Source organism: Penicillium atrosanguineum (genome assembly GCF_028827265.1).
Source record: "Penicillium atrosanguineum strain IBT 20685 chromosome Unknown utg000002l_segment0_segment0, whole genome shotgun sequence".
NCBI classification, from domain to species: domain Eukaryota; kingdom Fungi; phylum Ascomycota; class Eurotiomycetes; order Eurotiales; family Aspergillaceae; genus Penicillium; species Penicillium atrosanguineum.
This window is the reverse complement of record NW_026623134.1, coordinates 884,420-902,136: the sequence shown is the minus strand read 5'-3', so window position 1 is coordinate 902,136 and position 17,717 is coordinate 884,420. Positions and strand designations below refer to the sequence as shown.

The 17,717-nt window shown below is 47.8% G+C and overlaps 6 protein-coding genes across 6 annotated transcripts; 1 reads left to right on the top strand and 5 right to left on the bottom strand.

Moving 5' to 3' along the window:
- Positions 1-105: 105 nt before the first annotated feature.
- Positions 106-2,659, bottom strand: N7443_002077 (uncharacterized protein; the record flags this gene model as incomplete). Its single annotated transcript, XM_056882133.1, has 4 exons — positions 106-1,030; positions 1,096-1,390; positions 1,451-2,313; positions 2,361-2,659. Coding segments are annotated over 4 exons (2,382 nt in total), but the record flags the coding sequence as incomplete, so codon positions are not given.
- Positions 2,660-4,156: 1,497 nt separating this feature from the next.
- N7443_002076 (S9 family peptidase) lies at positions 4,157-6,341 on the bottom strand (the record flags this gene model as incomplete). The annotated part of the gene is made up of 5 exons (XM_056882132.1): positions 4,157-4,686; positions 4,744-5,315; positions 5,379-6,032; positions 6,083-6,189; positions 6,246-6,341. 5 exons carry the CDS (start codon positions 6,339-6,341, stop codon positions 4,157-4,159), a joined length of 1,959 nt encoding a protein of 652 aa, XP_056743973.1.
- A 1,119-nt stretch (positions 6,342-7,460) lies between these two features.
- N7443_002075 (GMC family oxidoreductase) lies at positions 7,461-9,962 on the bottom strand (the record flags this gene model as incomplete). The annotated part of the gene is made up of 10 exons (XM_056882131.1): positions 7,461-7,592; positions 7,649-7,833; positions 7,888-8,013; positions 8,073-8,358; positions 8,423-8,483; positions 8,539-9,154; positions 9,205-9,248; positions 9,306-9,559; positions 9,613-9,766; positions 9,820-9,962. 10 exons carry the CDS (start codon positions 9,960-9,962, stop codon positions 7,461-7,463), a joined length of 2,001 nt encoding a protein of 666 aa, XP_056743972.1.
- A 2,958-nt stretch (positions 9,963-12,920) lies between these two features.
- On the top strand, positions 12,921-13,919 carry N7443_002074 (zinc-binding alcohol dehydrogenase family protein; the record flags this gene model as incomplete). The annotated part of the gene is made up of 1 exon (XM_056882130.1): positions 12,921-13,919. The coding sequence occupies one exon, from the start codon at positions 12,921-12,923 to the stop codon at positions 13,917-13,919; it is 999 nt and encodes a 332-aa protein (XP_056743971.1).
- A 74-nt stretch (positions 13,920-13,993) lies between these two features.
- Positions 13,994-15,397, bottom strand: N7443_002073 (uncharacterized protein; the record flags this gene model as incomplete). The annotated part of the gene is made up of 2 exons (XM_056882129.1): positions 13,994-14,957; positions 15,033-15,397. The coding sequence occupies 2 exons, from the start codon at positions 15,395-15,397 to the stop codon at positions 13,994-13,996; spliced, it is 1,329 nt and encodes a 442-aa protein (XP_056743970.1).
- A 335-nt stretch (positions 15,398-15,732) lies between these two features.
- On the bottom strand, positions 15,733-17,297 carry N7443_002072 (NAD(P)/FAD-dependent oxidoreductase; the record flags this gene model as incomplete). Its single annotated transcript, XM_056882128.1, has 2 exons — positions 15,733-16,623; positions 16,683-17,297. Coding segments are annotated over 2 exons (1,506 nt in total), but the record flags the coding sequence as incomplete, so codon positions are not given.
- Positions 17,298-17,717: the final 420 nt, after the last annotated feature.

Here is a 17,717-nt window from a genome sequence, read left to right as displayed (position 1 = left end):
TTGGATCCTCCCCTAAGAAGCTCGAAAGACCACCCCTTGTCTTCTACATCTACCATATCTATCAAATTCCCGGCTGAAATCAGGATTATTGCGATCCCTGACTACTCAGGAAATACTATCCGTCTCATCATAGGGATTATTTGGATCGTAAGGGAACTTCCTCACCACAACATCTCCGATATAGTCCCACAAGCTGAACTCCGTCGGCGTAAAGTCCAGCTCACATGTCTCGTCGTGTTGTCCGAAAGTGTGAACCGCCGAAACGTTCCCATCGTCATATTCAATTCTGACCATGTTAACCGTTTCCCGGCTTGGATCGCCCAGCAAAAAGTTCAGCGGCATGAACTGCACACCGGAATGCGCGGTAGTGAAGACTGTGTTGGGAAGGTCACCTGTGTGTGGAACGTGATGCATGCCCAGATTCAGCCACACAACTAGATCCTGCTGTGTAAGGTCCTCCCCATCGAAAAATTCGTTGAAGTTGATGGGTGGGTCCTCTACATCTTGATTGTTTTTGGGATGAGCGGACCGAGGCTCCGTGTCGTGGTGCTGGGTCACTTGAACATCGTAACCGGCCCACTGACCAGCGTTACGAAGGTTGGTCGAGTTCTCCACCGTCAGGTGGATGGTTCCCGTCGAGGGTAAGATGCGGTATCCCCGATACTCGCCATAGGGGGTCTTCTCATCCATGTTGATCACTTTGACCTGGGTGGCGGAATTCGCAGCCCAGTTGAATCGGCTCTCCATCTCACTCTTGATGTGCGAACGTTCCAGTTTCATGGTATTTCGAGTTTGGTTGGACCATGCAAAGGTCTGAGTAGTAGGTACTTGGTGAACCAACTCCATGGTATTGTTCACTCCCAAAATGTCGAAGTCAGCTTTGAAATTCAGGACATGATCATGCATTGATCCGGAAAGAGCATCGTGGATCTTGTAGCCGAAGTCCTCGTTATGAGCGTAGTAGGCCGACTGGATGTATCCAGAGGCTCGCACTTCAACGCCGATGGATCCATCCATATAAAAAGAGTAACTTGAAAAATGTTTTGTCAGAAAAATCCGATCATATATTAATTTGACCGTGCAGATCTTGCCCACCTGAACATGTAATCGTAGTTGCCAACAGTAGACACAGAGCGGACGGTAAAGTAGATGTTCTTCGTCACGGACACATAAGACGAGCTGCTATGCCGTTGTATAGGATAATCTGCATCATATTCAAATAGACAAATACTGTGGACATGCGTATGGGTGGTTTCGTCTTCGTAGAACGTGCTGTTGAGATAGCTCGCGTAAGCTGGGCAGTCGTAACCTTTGGCCAATTCAAAGGCATAAGGCCCGAATCCGTAATATGAGTCAAGATAAGAAGTCAAGGATTGAACAGGGTCATTTCCTAAAAATTATTAGGCATTTCGCCGTGGAGAGACAGAAAAAAGAACACAAGAAAACATACCCGCATAGTGAGCCATAGCCTCTTGTAGACCTAGTTCGTACAGAATGCGTTGGCCCTTGTATCGGATATCATGAAGGGCCATTCCCGTATCATGGGCGAAACTAATGAAGAAGGAAAAGTCCATCCACTCGACATACTTCTGTGCCACATCTACCGCGAATCGTGATCCGGAGGGGGCAACGGAAACTGGGGGATAAGATCGATCATACGGCAGGACCTTTCCCTGCTGGTCGGTTTGAGCCCATTTTCCCTCTGTATTTAATCCCAGCTTTTCAAAGCCTGGTTTATAGAAAGCTTGTCGGAATTCCTCAGTTGTGCTGTAGAAAACATCATTGTACAGCCACCCCAAAAGCTTCCATTTGGATGGGTCTCGGCCTGTTACATCTGAACGCACATAAAGCCCCAAGGGTAGCAAGGTTGAATCATCAAAATCACCGGTTGGTTCATTCCAGAACTGATCCCACCGGGTGATTCGACCTTGTTCCTGCGATAGGGGGTCGATTCCCCATATGCTGATCGTATCATTGTCCAGCCCTAAATATGTTGCGTTCCACAAACTGAGAGTGATGTCAGATACTGACCGAGATATATCTAAAAGCCAATCGCTATATATCAAATCGTCGTCTGCTTCGATGTTCCGGACTCTTCCGTTGGTCTTACGGGTGTACGGATACTCGAGAGGCACCCATTGGGTGGTTCCATTCACAATCGGCAAAGGACCAACCAGGATATCCGCATAGTATGGCTGAATAGTCGCTCGGTGGTCAATTACGACGTGAGCATATCGAGAAGGGGCTTTGCCTCCGCGATCAATAAACTCCAGTGCGTGAGACTTATTGGGTTGCATGAGCTCAACAAGTTGGCTGTACGGATTAGCCGAGAAGCGAGAAATGGATCTGAGTCGACATACATAGTATTGTCCCAGTCTCCTGCTTTGCTTGTGGTGGTCAAGTTGAGATCAGTTTGATCAAACAGCCATGACAAGACACTGGCCGCTTCGGGATCCGTAAGGCCAGTCCAGATGTTCGTCCGTGGGGCAAGGACCTCGGTGAAGTTAGACTCAAGGCAGGGCCCGGGATCAGTATGACTGCGCCCATAATCCAAGTCACGGTCATCTAGTTTTTGCCCCAGCCCGTGGAAAAGATCACGTCTGCTATCATGGTTCTGTTTTGGGGATGGTCGTTTAAGACTGGCATGAAGCTTGCCAGCAGCTGGACAGACCAACCAGGCCAGCCCTATGGCTATGAAGAAACAACGAGAGTCGTAATGCATGCTCGATGTGACAATATTAAATTTTCTTGATTTATGTTGGGAAAAACAACCATATTGTCCGTTCTGGCCCTGGGTCTTTATACAAGTGGGGATCCTACCAGCTTCCGCTCGATACCGTACATGTCGCTACACTTTCACATACGGTGCTCTATTATTAAAACTTGTAAATGCAGGGTGATGTCTCACTTCGATATCCCGCACGTCCCTACGCTTTCACATACGGTGCTCTATAATTAAAAATTACAATTTCAACGTATTGTCTCACAATAGTTGGTGGAATGAACGGCGCACAAGAGATCTAGCAAGGTTCTTTGACAGCTAGTTCCTTCCGCATGGACCTTCTTCCACCAAGATCACATTGCTATTCACTACTTAAGCGATGCCGACCCCCTCATGCGGGATCTCCGCATATCCAGCCACAAACTTCCAGGCGCCTTATCAGCTTGATTGTTATCTCCCAGTTTCAACCAGTGATAGGGCATTTTGCTTTGAAGCTTAATACCTCTCTCCGCATGAACTTGCTCATTCAGGCGATGTCGTCTCTTACTAGCAGAGTCACTTTGGACCCAATTGGCTCAGATATACAAGACAGGTATCTAAGCGACGGTCACCACCAGGGCCCGTGTAGTAAAAACCCGCACTCAGTAAGCCTAGCCGCAGTGTTTCTATCAAGTCTAGCTTAATCCTTGCTATTCAAAAAAGGCTCTACAATTTTTTAATCTCATTGGGGCTTATCTTTATAATGCTCTAATGGTCCATCCTAGCTGACTCTTGGCAGCCTTGTGTGATTGGGTCAGATGCTGAATCTCTTATCTCATAACACTCAACTATCTTGTTGGACGCTCCATCTTGGAACAATGGCCGGATGAAGCCTGTTCATAAAAATGTCTGTAGTGCGCTTTGCCGAGTGGATGTTAGTGATACGGTGGAGACTTGACCTTTGTGTTCGATAATCGCTGGACTGGGGAGGATGAAGAAAAAATCTTAACAACCAAAGCACTTCCTCTAGCTGCCAGAATAGAGGAGCCTCAGAATTATAGTGGCCAACAGTCGATTCATAATTCTTTCGAACCGGGAGAATCTTAAAAAAATAGAAAATACTAGGATGTGGACTTGTAGCCCGACTGAGAAAAAAGGTTTAAGGTGTTTTTACACTTAATCCTCAGTTCTTCCTTCTTACCTTTGAATAAAATAATATTGAGTCAGAAAGTACCCTAGGCCAAGCTTTATAATTCTATCCCCCCCCCCCCCCCCGCCTTTCAGAACGTTGGAACACAGTATGGTTCTAAAGCGTTTCATCACTATCCGGAATCAGAGCATGAAGAAAGCAATGAAAAAAGTGCGACTCCGATGGGAAGGTCATTATAAACCGAGTTAGGTGATGCCTAACACTTCGAGCTACATATCGCGAAGATTGATGTCCTCAAAAGTCATCTATAGCTTAAGCAAGCTTTTCTTCCACCACTTCTCTTCCTCTTCCACAGCATCAATACGACTCTTAGCCTGTCGGAATCCATGCCCTTCACCATGGAAGACCACAAGTTTAGGATGACGGCCAACCTTGACCATCATTTCAAGCATTTCCTCCGCCTGACCCAGGGGAACAACCATATCCTCGTCTCCCTGTAGCAACAACATCGGCGCGGTGATCTTGTCCGCCTTGAAGCAGGGACTGCGTTCTTTGAAAATGCGATCTTTCTCGGCCTCACTCGCACCAGGTTCGAACAGTAAAGCAAAAGCATAGTGGCTCTCAAATTTGTGGGTGTGTTCACAAATAGCTCGGACGTTGCTTATACCGTATAGCGAAGTGCCACCGGCGAAGAGATTGGGATAGTCACAAAGAGCTTGTAGGACGATGTAGCCTCCTGCACTTCCGCCGCGAATCCCGACTCCGTTGGGGTCGATCCTGCCTGTTGAAGCTAGGTATGACACACAACTAGCAGTATCTGCAGTATCGAGGATACCTATTATATTTGTGAGTATCAGAAAATGATTCGAGAATCTGCGAGGTGAAGACTAACCCCACTGCCCGTTCAATTCATCCTGGTATGCCCTGCCATACCCGGAGCTTCCTCCGTAATTGACCCAAACAACAGCATAGCCTCGGGTAGTCCAGTATTGGTCTGTGGTATTTAGGCCAGTCCCGGTCTGAGCTGTCGGTCCGCCATGGAGACACACGATCAAAGGGGGAAGTGTCCCAGAATCCGCTTGATAACCTGGGTTTTGGGGTGCGTAAAAAATAGCATGGGACAGCCCTTTGCGGTTTTCACCGTGGACTCTTGGGAAAGAGATATGCTCCGGCCGGGAGACAAGGGAAGCTGGCATGGGGAACTCGGAAGCAGCTTTAATTGCATCGAGCTTGGTATCAGCGATGTCTAGTGTGTAGACGGTGTTGAAGCTTGTTTCGCTGGACCCAAGGAGTGCAATCTTCGTGCTTGAGAGGGGGGTTTGGGCTAATGTGATCGTGTCTGACACTGGCAGGTTCAGGTCGCGCCAGGTGTCGTCTGTCAGATCGATTAAGATGAAGCTCCACCGAGCGTCCTTGGTATAGGAAGCGATCATTGATGTAGAAGTCAAACTCAGGAATGTGCAGCTAGTAAAAGAAGATAGCCGTCAGCATATTTGTAAATACCGCCTTAATCTGGATTGAACATACCCTCCCAAGCGCCAGTCTGGTTGCGAAAAGTCCAACTCGTCCAGGCCACGGAGGGCTAATTTTTGGCCTTCGGAGCTGCTGGCATTCAAACGATAGAGTTGGTAGTGCCCTGAGCAGTCCCACGCAAAGTACAATGTGCTATCAGGGCCCCAACGGGGCTGGGAAGCACTCTGTTTCCCAGGAACGCCAGCCACAAGTTGAACATCTGCGACCTGGCCGTTATTCCACTTAGCCGTGTACAAACGAGCTCCTGTCCATGGCATATCCGGGTGGGACCACTGAGTCCAGCATATTCTGCTACCATCGGGAGAGAACTGCGCAGCGCTGTAGAAGTCGTCACCGGAAGCAATGTTGACTACATCCTTTGACTGCAGGTTAACAGCCACGAGACGGTTCCGAATCTCTGACGGGAGTGGCTTGGAGTGGTCCTCTTCGATGGCCAAAATCCATCCGCACTTCGCCTGCTCGTCAGCCAAAGCAGACGTGCACACATAGCGGAGGGCAACGTCAGTGTTGGTGATCCGCTCCACGTGGCCGGTGGAGGGATCGAGTTTGTGCAGATCCTGTGTCTCACGATCGGAAAAGACGATCTGCCCGTCGAAAGCAATCATCGAGGCGCCGCCATATTCATGGACCTTGGTGCGGGCATCATATCTAAGGATCATTAGCATACCTGAATCTCGTGATGGAATTTTAGTCTGCACTTGGTCGGTAGAACGTCGCGTCCTTCAAGACCAGAGTACTCGACAATGCAGCCTCGGCCCTGCTCTTTGGGACGACATTCAATGACATAAATCTTCCCATCGGATGTCTAAAGAGGTTATTAGAACATGCTTTTCAGGTGGGCCTGATCGACAGCAAACATACCGCGATGGTTTCAAACTGAACACCGTCGGCACCAAGCAAGGTTGAGGTGATTGGGCTCTTCCATTGGCCGAATGGAGCTGTGATGGGGCTTTTCATGATGCTTTACCGAGAGGCTTTTTTAAAGATCAGTCGTTTCTCGTTCAAGAGTCTGTTGGAGACGACGTTGTTAGACTGTCAATTTTTCTGAAACAATTTACCCCGCAGCCGCCGAGGTAGGATTTTAATGCCTGAGGTTGCAAATTTGATACCTGATGATTGTCCTAATACTCTACAGATTTCATTTCTACTCTTCTATGGTAGCCATGTCGGGCTAAAGAACCTTTAGATGTACTTAATTACAGTATCTCATAGATTTGTGTCGCATTTTTGACATGTCAATTGTCAGATAAGGTTCTTTCCCAGAAGACGTAATATTTCAGGATGCTTGCTATATCGAAGGCGGGAGACTACTTCTTGGAAAATGGAAGTCCGAGCAGATTGTCTCTAAAACCCCCTACTAAGACTAATAAAAAGACGATGCTACCTTTAAGCGCATCGGTATCGAGACTCGTCGCCCTAGTGGGGCCCACTGAACCCGCGATATCCGTAACCGAAATTGAAAGCTTGTCGCTAAGTGACTTTTGTGCCTTGCCCTGAACCTTTAATGTGGCGCTAGTTCTGAACGCTTGGAGGGCAATCTCCGCTTTTCGTCTACAGTATTCACAAAGGATGATGGCATGTAGGAGATGAAACCCAGAATTAAATCCTGCAGGTAATATTCTAATGTTTTCATTTTTCTGTAAGGTCGTACAGTGGGTTAGAGTTTAACTTTTTGTAACCTATTACGCAGCTAAAGCTGCGATGGGCAATTTTATTACCACGATCGCCCTTCCGATCAGGGAAGATTCGTAGAATGAGAAGCAGCTTCTTGAGATAGCCGACCAATGGCTGAAGACAAACATTGAGTTTAGGGTCTCTTTCAAATCTCATTAGATCAATTTTGCTAAACAAAACGGCTCTTGTCCTCCATTCCCACTGGTATAGATAGATTTAAGCGGTAAAATATTTTATCTTTTGGCTGATTTTGATTTTGATTTTGATCTTACTGCATTTAAGAAGCACAGAACATTTTCTCCATATCATTCTGGTGTCGTGTGCTAAACATAGCGATAAATGAGAACAAAAGATTCAAAACACTAAGCCTCGAGGCAGATCATAAAATTCAAAGTTTACCAGCTATAGCCGGGCGAGATTGACAAATTCTCCTGGGGCATGATAGGGCGGTACTTTCATCTGCAAAGCCTCCCCTGAATACCCGAGGTCTTCGGCGGTCAAAACTGCACATTTTTCCCCAATAAGAAGAGCAGTCTATAGTTTACCTGATTAGCTTTTTGATCATGGAGAATCAAAGCAAGAGTACTTACGCTGAAAGTGTTGCAACCCACATTATCGGGGCATATCGAAAGATCACAGACTTTCAGCCCTTTCACTCCGTGGACATTCAAACGCTCGTCCACGACACCTCCGTGGGGCGCAATGGAGCTTCCCTCCCGTGGTGCCATGCTGCAAGTGCCCAAAGAGTGCCAAGTCGTTTCGACGTGACGTTGAACTGCAGGGCTTTAGTCATCCCATCTAAAGAAAATTGGGATGTTTCAAGTCTTACCCCATTTCTCGATGTGTGAAATATCTTCCTTTGTGTATTGAAGCGAGCCACGGTCTTCATGTCTGTTAGAGCTGAGAACAGAGGCTGCTGGCTGCTTCCCAGGCTCCAAAGGTTGCGACCAAGAGCCTATGATGAGGTCAGCTCCTTGTTGATGAAATGAATAATCGGTGCGAATGATATCTTACCGTGCTGAATGCCCGCGGAAATATGATTCGGTCCGGCGTAGGCCTTGGTAGTTGCAAGATCAAGATCTTTAGCACTGGCAGGGGAATCAAAGGCGAATTGAGGGTGCATTCCAGTCACTTCGCCGGCATATGCATCCATTCGTCGGGCGGTCTCACGGGATTTTATATATCCCCAGACCATGGGTGCCATATCGCGCTTGTCATTCATAAAGCCTGCATCAAAGTCGGGCGCCTCATAGGGATCAGGCGATTGAATATGGGTGGAACCACGGGAGAATGGGTACTCCTTTTTTTGGTCGTCAGAATAAGGTAGGTTGACGAAATATTTGCACTCGGCACATTGAACTTACCAAAAAATGGAACATGGTAAAGAATTTGCCCGGTGGCATGAGCATATGATCTCCGAACCAGCTGGGTGTTTGTCAGGTAAGGTATTTCAATGAAGATGAACAAATTCTCGACTTACCCAGATATGACCGAGTAGTGCATCACTGGCTTATCGGGCTTGTTCTTGAAGTACGACTCCCATCCGCTTTCGAACCCGGGGGTTGGCCACTTTTTCATCTCGTTCAGCTCCTCTGGCGTGGGTCGAATCTTGACCCCAGCATCGATGCCGTTGGTTGCCAAAGGGCCGGTGCCCTTCGTGTTCCACTCTTGGAACACTTTCTCTTGCACTTTGGGATCCCCTCGGACGAAGTCATCAAAGGTCTCCACCTCCGGTTTGGCTCTGTAGACCGAGAAGGTGAGATAGTGATCCTGAAAGTTACGCCCCACCCCGGGCAAGTCCACCAAGGGCTCGACACCCGCACGGCGAAGCTTCTCCGGATCCCCAACTCCCGACCGCTGCAGAATCAGCGGGGAGCTGAGAGTACCGCCACATACAATGATTTGTTTGCGCGCCCGGAATATTCTGCGAACTGGCTCCCCTCCATTGAGAGGCTTTGTGGGGACTGTTACGACCCCAACTGCACGGCCATTCTCGATGATCACTTTTTCCACTTTAGTGTTACACTGCAAGTGAAGATTAGAATGCTTTGATCGAGTGCTATGCACATATGCATGGGCCGCATCACTTCGTCGCCCTATTGTAGGAGGTCAGCAGCACATTGCCATAATGAGCATCATCACTCACCAGTATCACGATTGATCCACTTGAGCCAGTGTTCAGCACCATGACTAAAATCCAACAGTAATTAGTACCCTTTCAAATGTATCCGTCTGAGGGCTCCATACGCAGTCTTTAAATCTTGCAGATCGTCAGTGGCCGGAATCCCTTGAGATTCAGCGGCACGGAGAAAGTCTTGTGCAATAGGATACGTGTGATTTCCGAAAGACACTTTGATAGGGCCTTCAAATCCATGCAGGTCTGGATTATTGCAAGCACGCTGATATGTCTCGTGCTTTTTCATGAGAGGGAGCAGCTCTTTAGTAGTCCAACCCTTTGCTTGAAAGTCATCGTAATCTGAGGCAGATGCTCTAGTATACATCTTGTGACGTTCAGTATTGACTTCAATTGTTCCATTGACGTGGAATGACCTACCATAAAATTGATTGAGCTTCCACCCCCAAGAATATTTGCACATGGAACGATCGCCCGACGGCCATCCAAATGCTCTGAAGGGCGAGAGTGATAGAATGATGCAGTTTTTGAGTCAAGCTTCATGTTCACTGGATAGATACCAGGACGATAGACCCTAACATGGTGTGAATATGCAGCACAATACTTAGTTCAATGAGCAGGTCGAACCATGGATTATTCAGATTACTCTCACCCGCCTCAATCAGCAATACGGAAAGGTTATGATCAAGGTTGGCGAGGCGGCCCGCAGGAACGCATCCTGAGCTGCCACCACCACATATGATGATGTCGACTTCTTCCGGGATGGTCATAGTTGAAGAAGATTTTGTTCGCAATTTTCTTGAGACAATTAAAATGTTTTGAGTGGAAGTCAAACTCAGCTGAATTGGAATCATAGATTTGGTCTTTCCGTGCTTTATATATCTTGTATGGTTTCCCCGAGACCCCTCTCGCGAGGACAACCACGAAGAGGTATCTTACAGGCCCGTCAAAGTCTGCGCCTCTCACAAGGTTCAACCCCGCGTGCGGGGGTGGAAGTAAAACGGTGCTAAGACATAATTGTAGCCATGTTCAGAAAGGCAATTAATTACAAGAACCTCGTTCTGTTACCTGTTCAGCCAATTTCCTGGCCCCACGTATTCTATGAAAGCGATGAGCCCCACAAGCTCATCTATAGAACATGACATGTAACGTATACAGATATCAATTGGGGAATTTTATCTTTATTTCGCATTCCGTCTGCTCCGCAGCTAATTGACTATCTCATGACTAGTGAGAATAAGTCTTTCGCCGGGAATGAAAGGCTTCCAGATTTCAGAATGCTATGAAAGATACGAATTCAACACTTTCAAATGTTGGCGCTGGCTCTCAGTGACTTTCAAAATGGGGCTTTCTAACTGGAACTAGGACATCACGAATTAGAGAAATTTCGCACCTGAAATGCACAGTATACGTTACGCTTAGGTTGCCAAGAATACTATGGCAGTATTTATTAATCTCACAAGCGCGAAGGGGAATTGTGGAAACATATATTATTGAAGGATTTCCAGCTTTTTTCAATTACCATATCACATCCTTACTATCCGAATTAGAAAGATTGTCCAATCAAAGGCTAGAAGGATAAAATGATGGTTGCTTTCTCCAGGAGGCTTTTCGGCTGTTTACTTCCGTAATCCGTGCGTCAAGAGTGAGGGGATTAGAGAGGGAGCTAAAGGGGCTTACCGCATAGCTGATATCCAGAGAACCGTTTTGATTGGAGGGGAAATATATCATGTGGCCGAGATGTGGATTGTAGTTTTACGTGGCGATTGAAGCAGAGCTGTTCTTGGCCTAGAAAATGCAGATCAGCCACTATGTGGGGGAATATGGGAATCTCCCGGTGCGGGGAAATCGTACTTTAAATCATCTTTAGTCACTAAGTCGCAGGTAAAAGTAGAATGAATTGAACTGACAATTCACAAAGTAAGCGATTATTACCTGGATGTTGTGTTATTTTTGATAATAGTGTGTAGTCCTTTCGCATAAACTTGTATTTTCCCTTAACACTACAAGAAGCTGTGCTCCTTCTCTATCAGAACTTGAAGAAATATGTATTCCACGGTCTTGGAATCGAAACGTGACTCCACACGCTGGTACATAAAAGCCCCACATCTCTTGGTCTAGGTTCTACTTCGGCCGGTCGATTGCCAGGGATCCAATATAGACTAGCGTGTTCCTAGGTCATTCGATTGGAAGACCAAAAGCCCCAAGAAATGCAGGCAGACTCCAGACCGATGGCTTTATATTACCACCCGAAATTACAAAAATTCGTAATATGGAGCGCCACAGTCTACAAGTGACAATCAGAGGTGTCTACGAAATTCACGCTTAAAGTGGTCGATCTTTGGCGAACAAGTCTTCTAAGAGATTTCCCGGGCATGCAGTAATCTGTTTAACTCATGTCAGGACCAGAGCTGACCATATAGATCTACGGTGCTCTCGATGGGTATGGCAGATTCATTCATCCGGTTAGTTTGGTCTACGCGTCATAAACGGGACACTAGGAATCTGTCTACGTAGAGTCTGACAATGGTATGTGTTTCGGACGGTAAAATGGTTTTTGTCCAATAGTACGGTGCATCAACCCAATCTAGGTGTCAACTAACAATAATGTCCAAGTAGATTGCTCTTCCTACCAGGCCAAAAGCTTAGTAGACTCTATCTTTCCGCATCGGGGGCAGATGTATCCGGCAGTGAATGACAATGAAACTGGCTTAGATAAGTCCTCTCTAGCTTTATTGAGTTTCTGTCAGGATCTTAAGACAACGGGGCTACTTACATAGCTTTATATCCCAGTAGCTTACATGTCAATGTGACAAGAGGGCTTAATCAACTGGGTATGGGGCCATACATATTATCATGGATCGCTTGACAGATGTTTTTTTCGAAGCTGCGTGAATTAGTTCAGGATTGAACATTGAACGCCCTTAAAATATGTGTTTCATTCATTGCCGCTCCAGTTAAATAGCTAAGCGGCATAAAAAATTGAGTACAAAGTGAAAAACTCACGAGTTTGAAATTGAATTGCGAATCGCGCTCGGGTGGGACATGGAATATGGAAGGAAGAAATGATGACCATCGATGCCAGTCTGCGATCAGTGAGATTATGTCGAAGGTTGAAACGTACTCTGTTGGCTCTTATCTGAGAGAGCTTGATTTTAGTTCGAAAATCGAAATACTGACAATAGATGCCGCAGAGGAGGATTCTAGTAATCAGACGGAAGTGGGATCCTGAGGGGCGAATTTGTGGTTGTCTTGGGCCAGAGGAAATGAACAGCCATGAAGTGAAACACGTCTAATCCTCGAATCTGAGGACGTCGTAGCTTAGTTAGTCAAGACTCATCGGGAGTTGTTGTTAGCATGCCAGCTGAAAAAACTCCTATGCAGGGTGGAAATTAATATTTGCACATTAATAGGACATATTTAGTCCATGAAGGGATACCTACTCTTGTTCGAGATGTATGGTGGTCAGACGGGTATACCGGACTTACGGGGGCGGAAACCGAAACATGACGCCATGGAGTTATCCGACCGGGAAGTTTACTACTCATCCGAGTAGCTCCCATTTTTGTTGATATTAAGCCTCCAGTATCTCTTCCTGAGACTGTCACTTTTTCAGGATCGCTTTGTTGTGTCCCCTTAGCTACCGCCATAGTCTTATTTCTCACACTTTCCACGGCCACACCCCGCTTATCACCGACACAACTCTGTTTTCCATAGCTAGCTTTACCATGTCAACCGACATGATGCGCGCTGTTATTATGCACGAGATCGGTGGTCCCGGGGTGCTAAAGCTCCAAAACGTTCCCAAGCCAACACCCGCCGCCGGAGAGGTCCGTATCCGCATCAAGGCGTTTGGTCTCAACCGTTCGGAAATGTTCACTCGCCAAGGTCATTCTCCCGGAGTGAGCTTTCCTCGCATTCTTGGCATAGAGGCAGCCGGAATCGTCGATATCGCCTCGGCGGTATCTGGCTTCCAACCAGGTGACATAGTTGTCACTGCCATGGGAGGCATGGGTCGTGTCTTCGATGGCGGATACGCCGAATACACGGTAGTGCCCGCCTCCCAAGTGCGACCTGTCAAAACTACTGTTGCATTTGGGCCTGATCATTCTGTGAGGTGGGACCTCCTCGGTGCCCTCCCGGAACTCATGCAGACGGCATGGGGGTCGTTGATGATCAGTCTTCAGCTAGTGCCCAGCGATCGCCTGTTGATTCGTGGAGGAACCACCAGCGTGGGGTTGGCTGCCGCATTGCTCGCTCGATCCCACGGAGCCTCAGTCACGGTAACGACTCGGAGTCCAGCTCGTGTTGATTCCTTGCGTGCACTCGGAATTGAGGACGTCATTGTTGACGGAGGATCTATACTGGAAGAGGTCCAGAAACGAGCTCCATTTAGTAAGGTCCTTGAGCTTGTCGGTGTCACTACCTTGGAGGACTCCTTGCGATGCGCGGCACCTGGTGGCACCGTCTGCATGGCTGGTATTGCAGGCAATAAATGGACCTTCGAACAATTCAGTCCGATGGCATCTATCCCAACGTCGGTCAAGTTGACCACATATGCAAGCACCTCAGATGCTCTGCTTGAAACCCCCATTGAATCGATCGCCAGGGATGTTGCGAACGGAAAAATGCCTTTGCCAATAAGAACCTTTCCAATTGAGGATATTGTGGAGGCTCATCAGTTGATGGAGGAAGGGGCAATGGCCAAAATTGTAATGCTAGTTTAGGTTTACTTTAATTCATGTAATATGGCAAGGCTGCAGATGACCACACAGAAATTGATTTTATTCAACCAGATGCTTTACCAAGACAGCGGGATCTGATACTTTGTCCAATGTCCCGAGGTATCGGCCTCCTTGAATTTTTCAATTCCACCCGCAACCCCGTCCTCGTTCACTTCCCAGTCACCCGTTTCAACCCGTTCGGCCCAGTTCAAAAATACCTTATGAATTTGCACGCCTGTTGAATCCATTGGTTGAAATCCACTGAAATTGAAAAACTGATATAGCTCAGCTGAGCCACCAGCGCGGGCTCCCTTTGCACCAAGATCAAACGGCAGCAGTAGCCTACTCCCGTTCCCAAAATCCACGGCCCAGTAATTGCACACAGATTCACTATATAAACCAACAGGGATGTCCAGTGCTTTCTCGTCAGGAAACCACGGTCGGATCCAAGGGGAAATGTTCAGCCCTTCACCTCGGAATAGGAGAACTGGGATGCTGTGTGGATTCTGATCATTTTTGCTGAGTCTTCGAAAATTATCGCGACGATCTGCGAACGGCTGGGATATAAATTCGGATGGGCTTTGTATCCGGATTCCTGGGGCAATATGACGGAAATTAATATTGCGAGCTGGAAGAGCTGAGAGAAAAGATCGGACGAAAGAATCTCTCGGAACGAAACATTCATCCAGCACTGAGTTCGAATATGGAAGTTCAGTCACCCAATTGCTTGACAATGGGGTGTGAGTAGGTCTATCTGAGGGGATCCGATATTCAATTGCATTTATCAGGCGTGTGAAAGCTGTCGTTGCTTTCTCAATATCGCACTGGGTGTATTGATGCATCTGCCAAGGAAAGCATGGCTCTGAGTGTTTGAACAACACACTGTCTTTGTCCGTGTATGTTGTGACTTTTCTTTCATCGATCATCTCTAGGTAAGCCGTGAGAATATGCTGCAGGGGCTTCCATGGAAATTTTTCTTCCGCGAAGGTAACGCATTCCCAGTCCGGGAAGAAGGCGGCCAAATCGGTCTTTTGGTCGAATCTGCCGCATATGTCAGCAAGGATCTAAAAATCTTGAGGAAACTTATAGGCAGGAAATAAAACAGGAGTAACTCACAAGATACCAGCTTCGTCATCACTCGAAACCGTTGACCCTGGATATAGCCACACATATCGATCACCCCTCGATTCTAACATATAGAATCGCAGAAGGTCCTTTTTCGACGCAAGGCCTCGCAGGTAATAGAAAAAATGGAAATCCGCGTCATTAGGTCTCCAAATCACGGATCTAGCCAGTCGTAGAAACAGTATGAGCTTGGGGCTTAGCCGGGAAGCGAGATCGAAGGTAATTGGAGAAGACTCCTCCCACCAGCTCGTCGAGGGGAGCGAAGCGAGATCTCGTCCAGCACCAACCCATGCATGCTCCAGGATCCTGTTGTGGAGCTTGGCACAAAGTTGAGGGTCAAAAGAGGATTCTGGCATTTTGCTCTTAGATATGGAAGCGCAACGGATTTGAGATTTAAAGAATTTCGAGAGCTATCAGGTTGCGAAAATGACCGGAGGCTGTCCGGGATGAAAGGGCCGCATCGTTCTGATCCACTTCTTATTGCACAAGTAAATTTACCCAATCGACCAATACTCTAGTAAGATGTGCTTAGAGCGCCCCATGCTTCTTCTACACACGTGAGCAGGCGGGCTCCCAAAAGGGTAACTCCAAAATAGTCAACTAGCACATTCTTAGATTTGATGCGCAATAGCCACTGAGCGTCTTTATTCCCGCTATTTTTTGCCAAATAATAGACTGCGATAATTTCTATCTAGAGTGCGATACCAAAGTTGCCCATGATTTTGTGCGGCAGGCTCTGGTCGTCCTTCGCAAACTCGGCCAGGCGGTTGTCACTCAACAAGAAGGATTTGGGCATCCATGATGGCGCTTCCTCCCCCAACACCATTCGAGCAATTGCCTCGCCGCATGACCAGGCCTTATCCATACCGTGGCCATTGTATCCACCCGCTACCCACTCACTATTGCCTGAGCGCCCTGTCAAAGACGCCGGTAATTGGCCAACCAATGGCAGCCCGTCCGCGGTGAGGCCCATGATGCCGGACCAGATGCGAATCATTTCAACTGGCTCAACACCCTGCAGTATCTCAGGCACAATCGAGGCAAGGTTGTCTTTGGCTTGTTCAGAGACAACCGAGTCATCATTATTCAGCAAGTCTTCGATGGACTGTTTCTCGCCACCAATCCACAAATCCCCTGTTTTGACATTTTGCTGAGCATAGTATAGGCCGATGTTGACGACATTTGTTGACGGATCAAAACTTGGCCTATTGCGCCAAGTCCATGAAACTTCATTTCCGAGCAGTGGGAAAGATGGGCCCAGTTTCTGACGAGACATGGTACCTCTTATCGGCCACAGCTTCCCTACCAGCCCCGGGACCAAGTGACTCATATGGCCGTTCGTGCAGTGGATGACATGGCGCGCACGCATTGACCCTCGCGGTGTCTGCAGGGTGTAAGCTGCGTTTGCAGCACTTGGATCGTGATTGATTGAAGTCACTGGCGTGTTAGTCTCCAATGAAAAGCGACCGTCACTTTTCTCGATAAGAATTTGATACAGCGCTGTAAATAGCCGGTATGGCCACAGAGCAGCCGAACCGGTCTGTTGGGCTGCACCAACGGTATTGCGACTGTATCTCCATTCCTATATCAATAGTCGAGTCAGAATTCCGAGGATGATTTCAAAGGGATTTAGTTACTGACCTTCGTTGCATGTGTCGTGGGGATGATCTTCTCTGGTAATGCGTCGGTCGACTTGGCCGCACTGACCTGGAGGTATTCAATCGCATGTTTGGCCGCTTCAAAGCCTTCGTTGTTGTCGAACGCAATGGTACTAATTACAGATCGCAATTCAGTCGCGGCCTGATCCTTTTCGCTCAGACCGGCAACTACTTCCTTAAGTCGAGCGATAGTTCTCTCGCTGAGATGGGCCACGCTCATCGCCTCCTCCATTCCCAACGCCTCAACCAGCACCGGGAAAACCTCGCCTGCGTTGGAAACCAGATGGCCTCCGTTACGACCCGTGGCTCCACTGACTGCATTGCGAGCCTCTAACATAGTAACTCGGAGCTGCGATGCATCGGGATGATTCAGAAGCGTATGTGCCACTCCGCAGCCGGTCACTCCAGAGCCAATGATGACAATGTCGACTTCAGTGGGCAGCATAGCTGACTGTGTGCTCCCAACAGTCGGGTGAGGTGGCTCCTGCCAGGCTGAGACTGTGGGATGAGGGCTGGGGAGCCCCGGAGGCCTGTTGATCAGGTCGTGAATCCGCTCTGCTAGTTTTGAGCTTCCATCATCAGTTAAAGGACAGGCGATTACTCACCGGCAATTCCCATCTTGAAGTATCAAGCCCGGAATAAGCGAAGAATCGAGACAGGTTCAGATCATTACTGGGGTAGTAGTCGAATACCACATCATTTCTGGAATGCTCCAGCCTTTTATGCCATGCCAGCAGTGATTGAGGTCTGCCCGCGGGTACCGAGTCTTACTTGGCAACTCGCGTTCAGTCTGTAAACAGATAGTCCTGCCGAAGCGGGAGATGGCTATATGCTGTACCTAGCATATTATTTGTGAAAGCGGAGGCGCGTAGCTGGTCATTTGAGGGGCAATTCATCTTATCAATGCTCCGGTTAATGCTCCGGCTTATCGGAGAGGATCGGAGTTGATTAGTCATGTCGAGTGGAGTAGTGGATCCCTTTTGTAAATAAATTCAAAGGGGAAGGGAAGGGTCAGGTA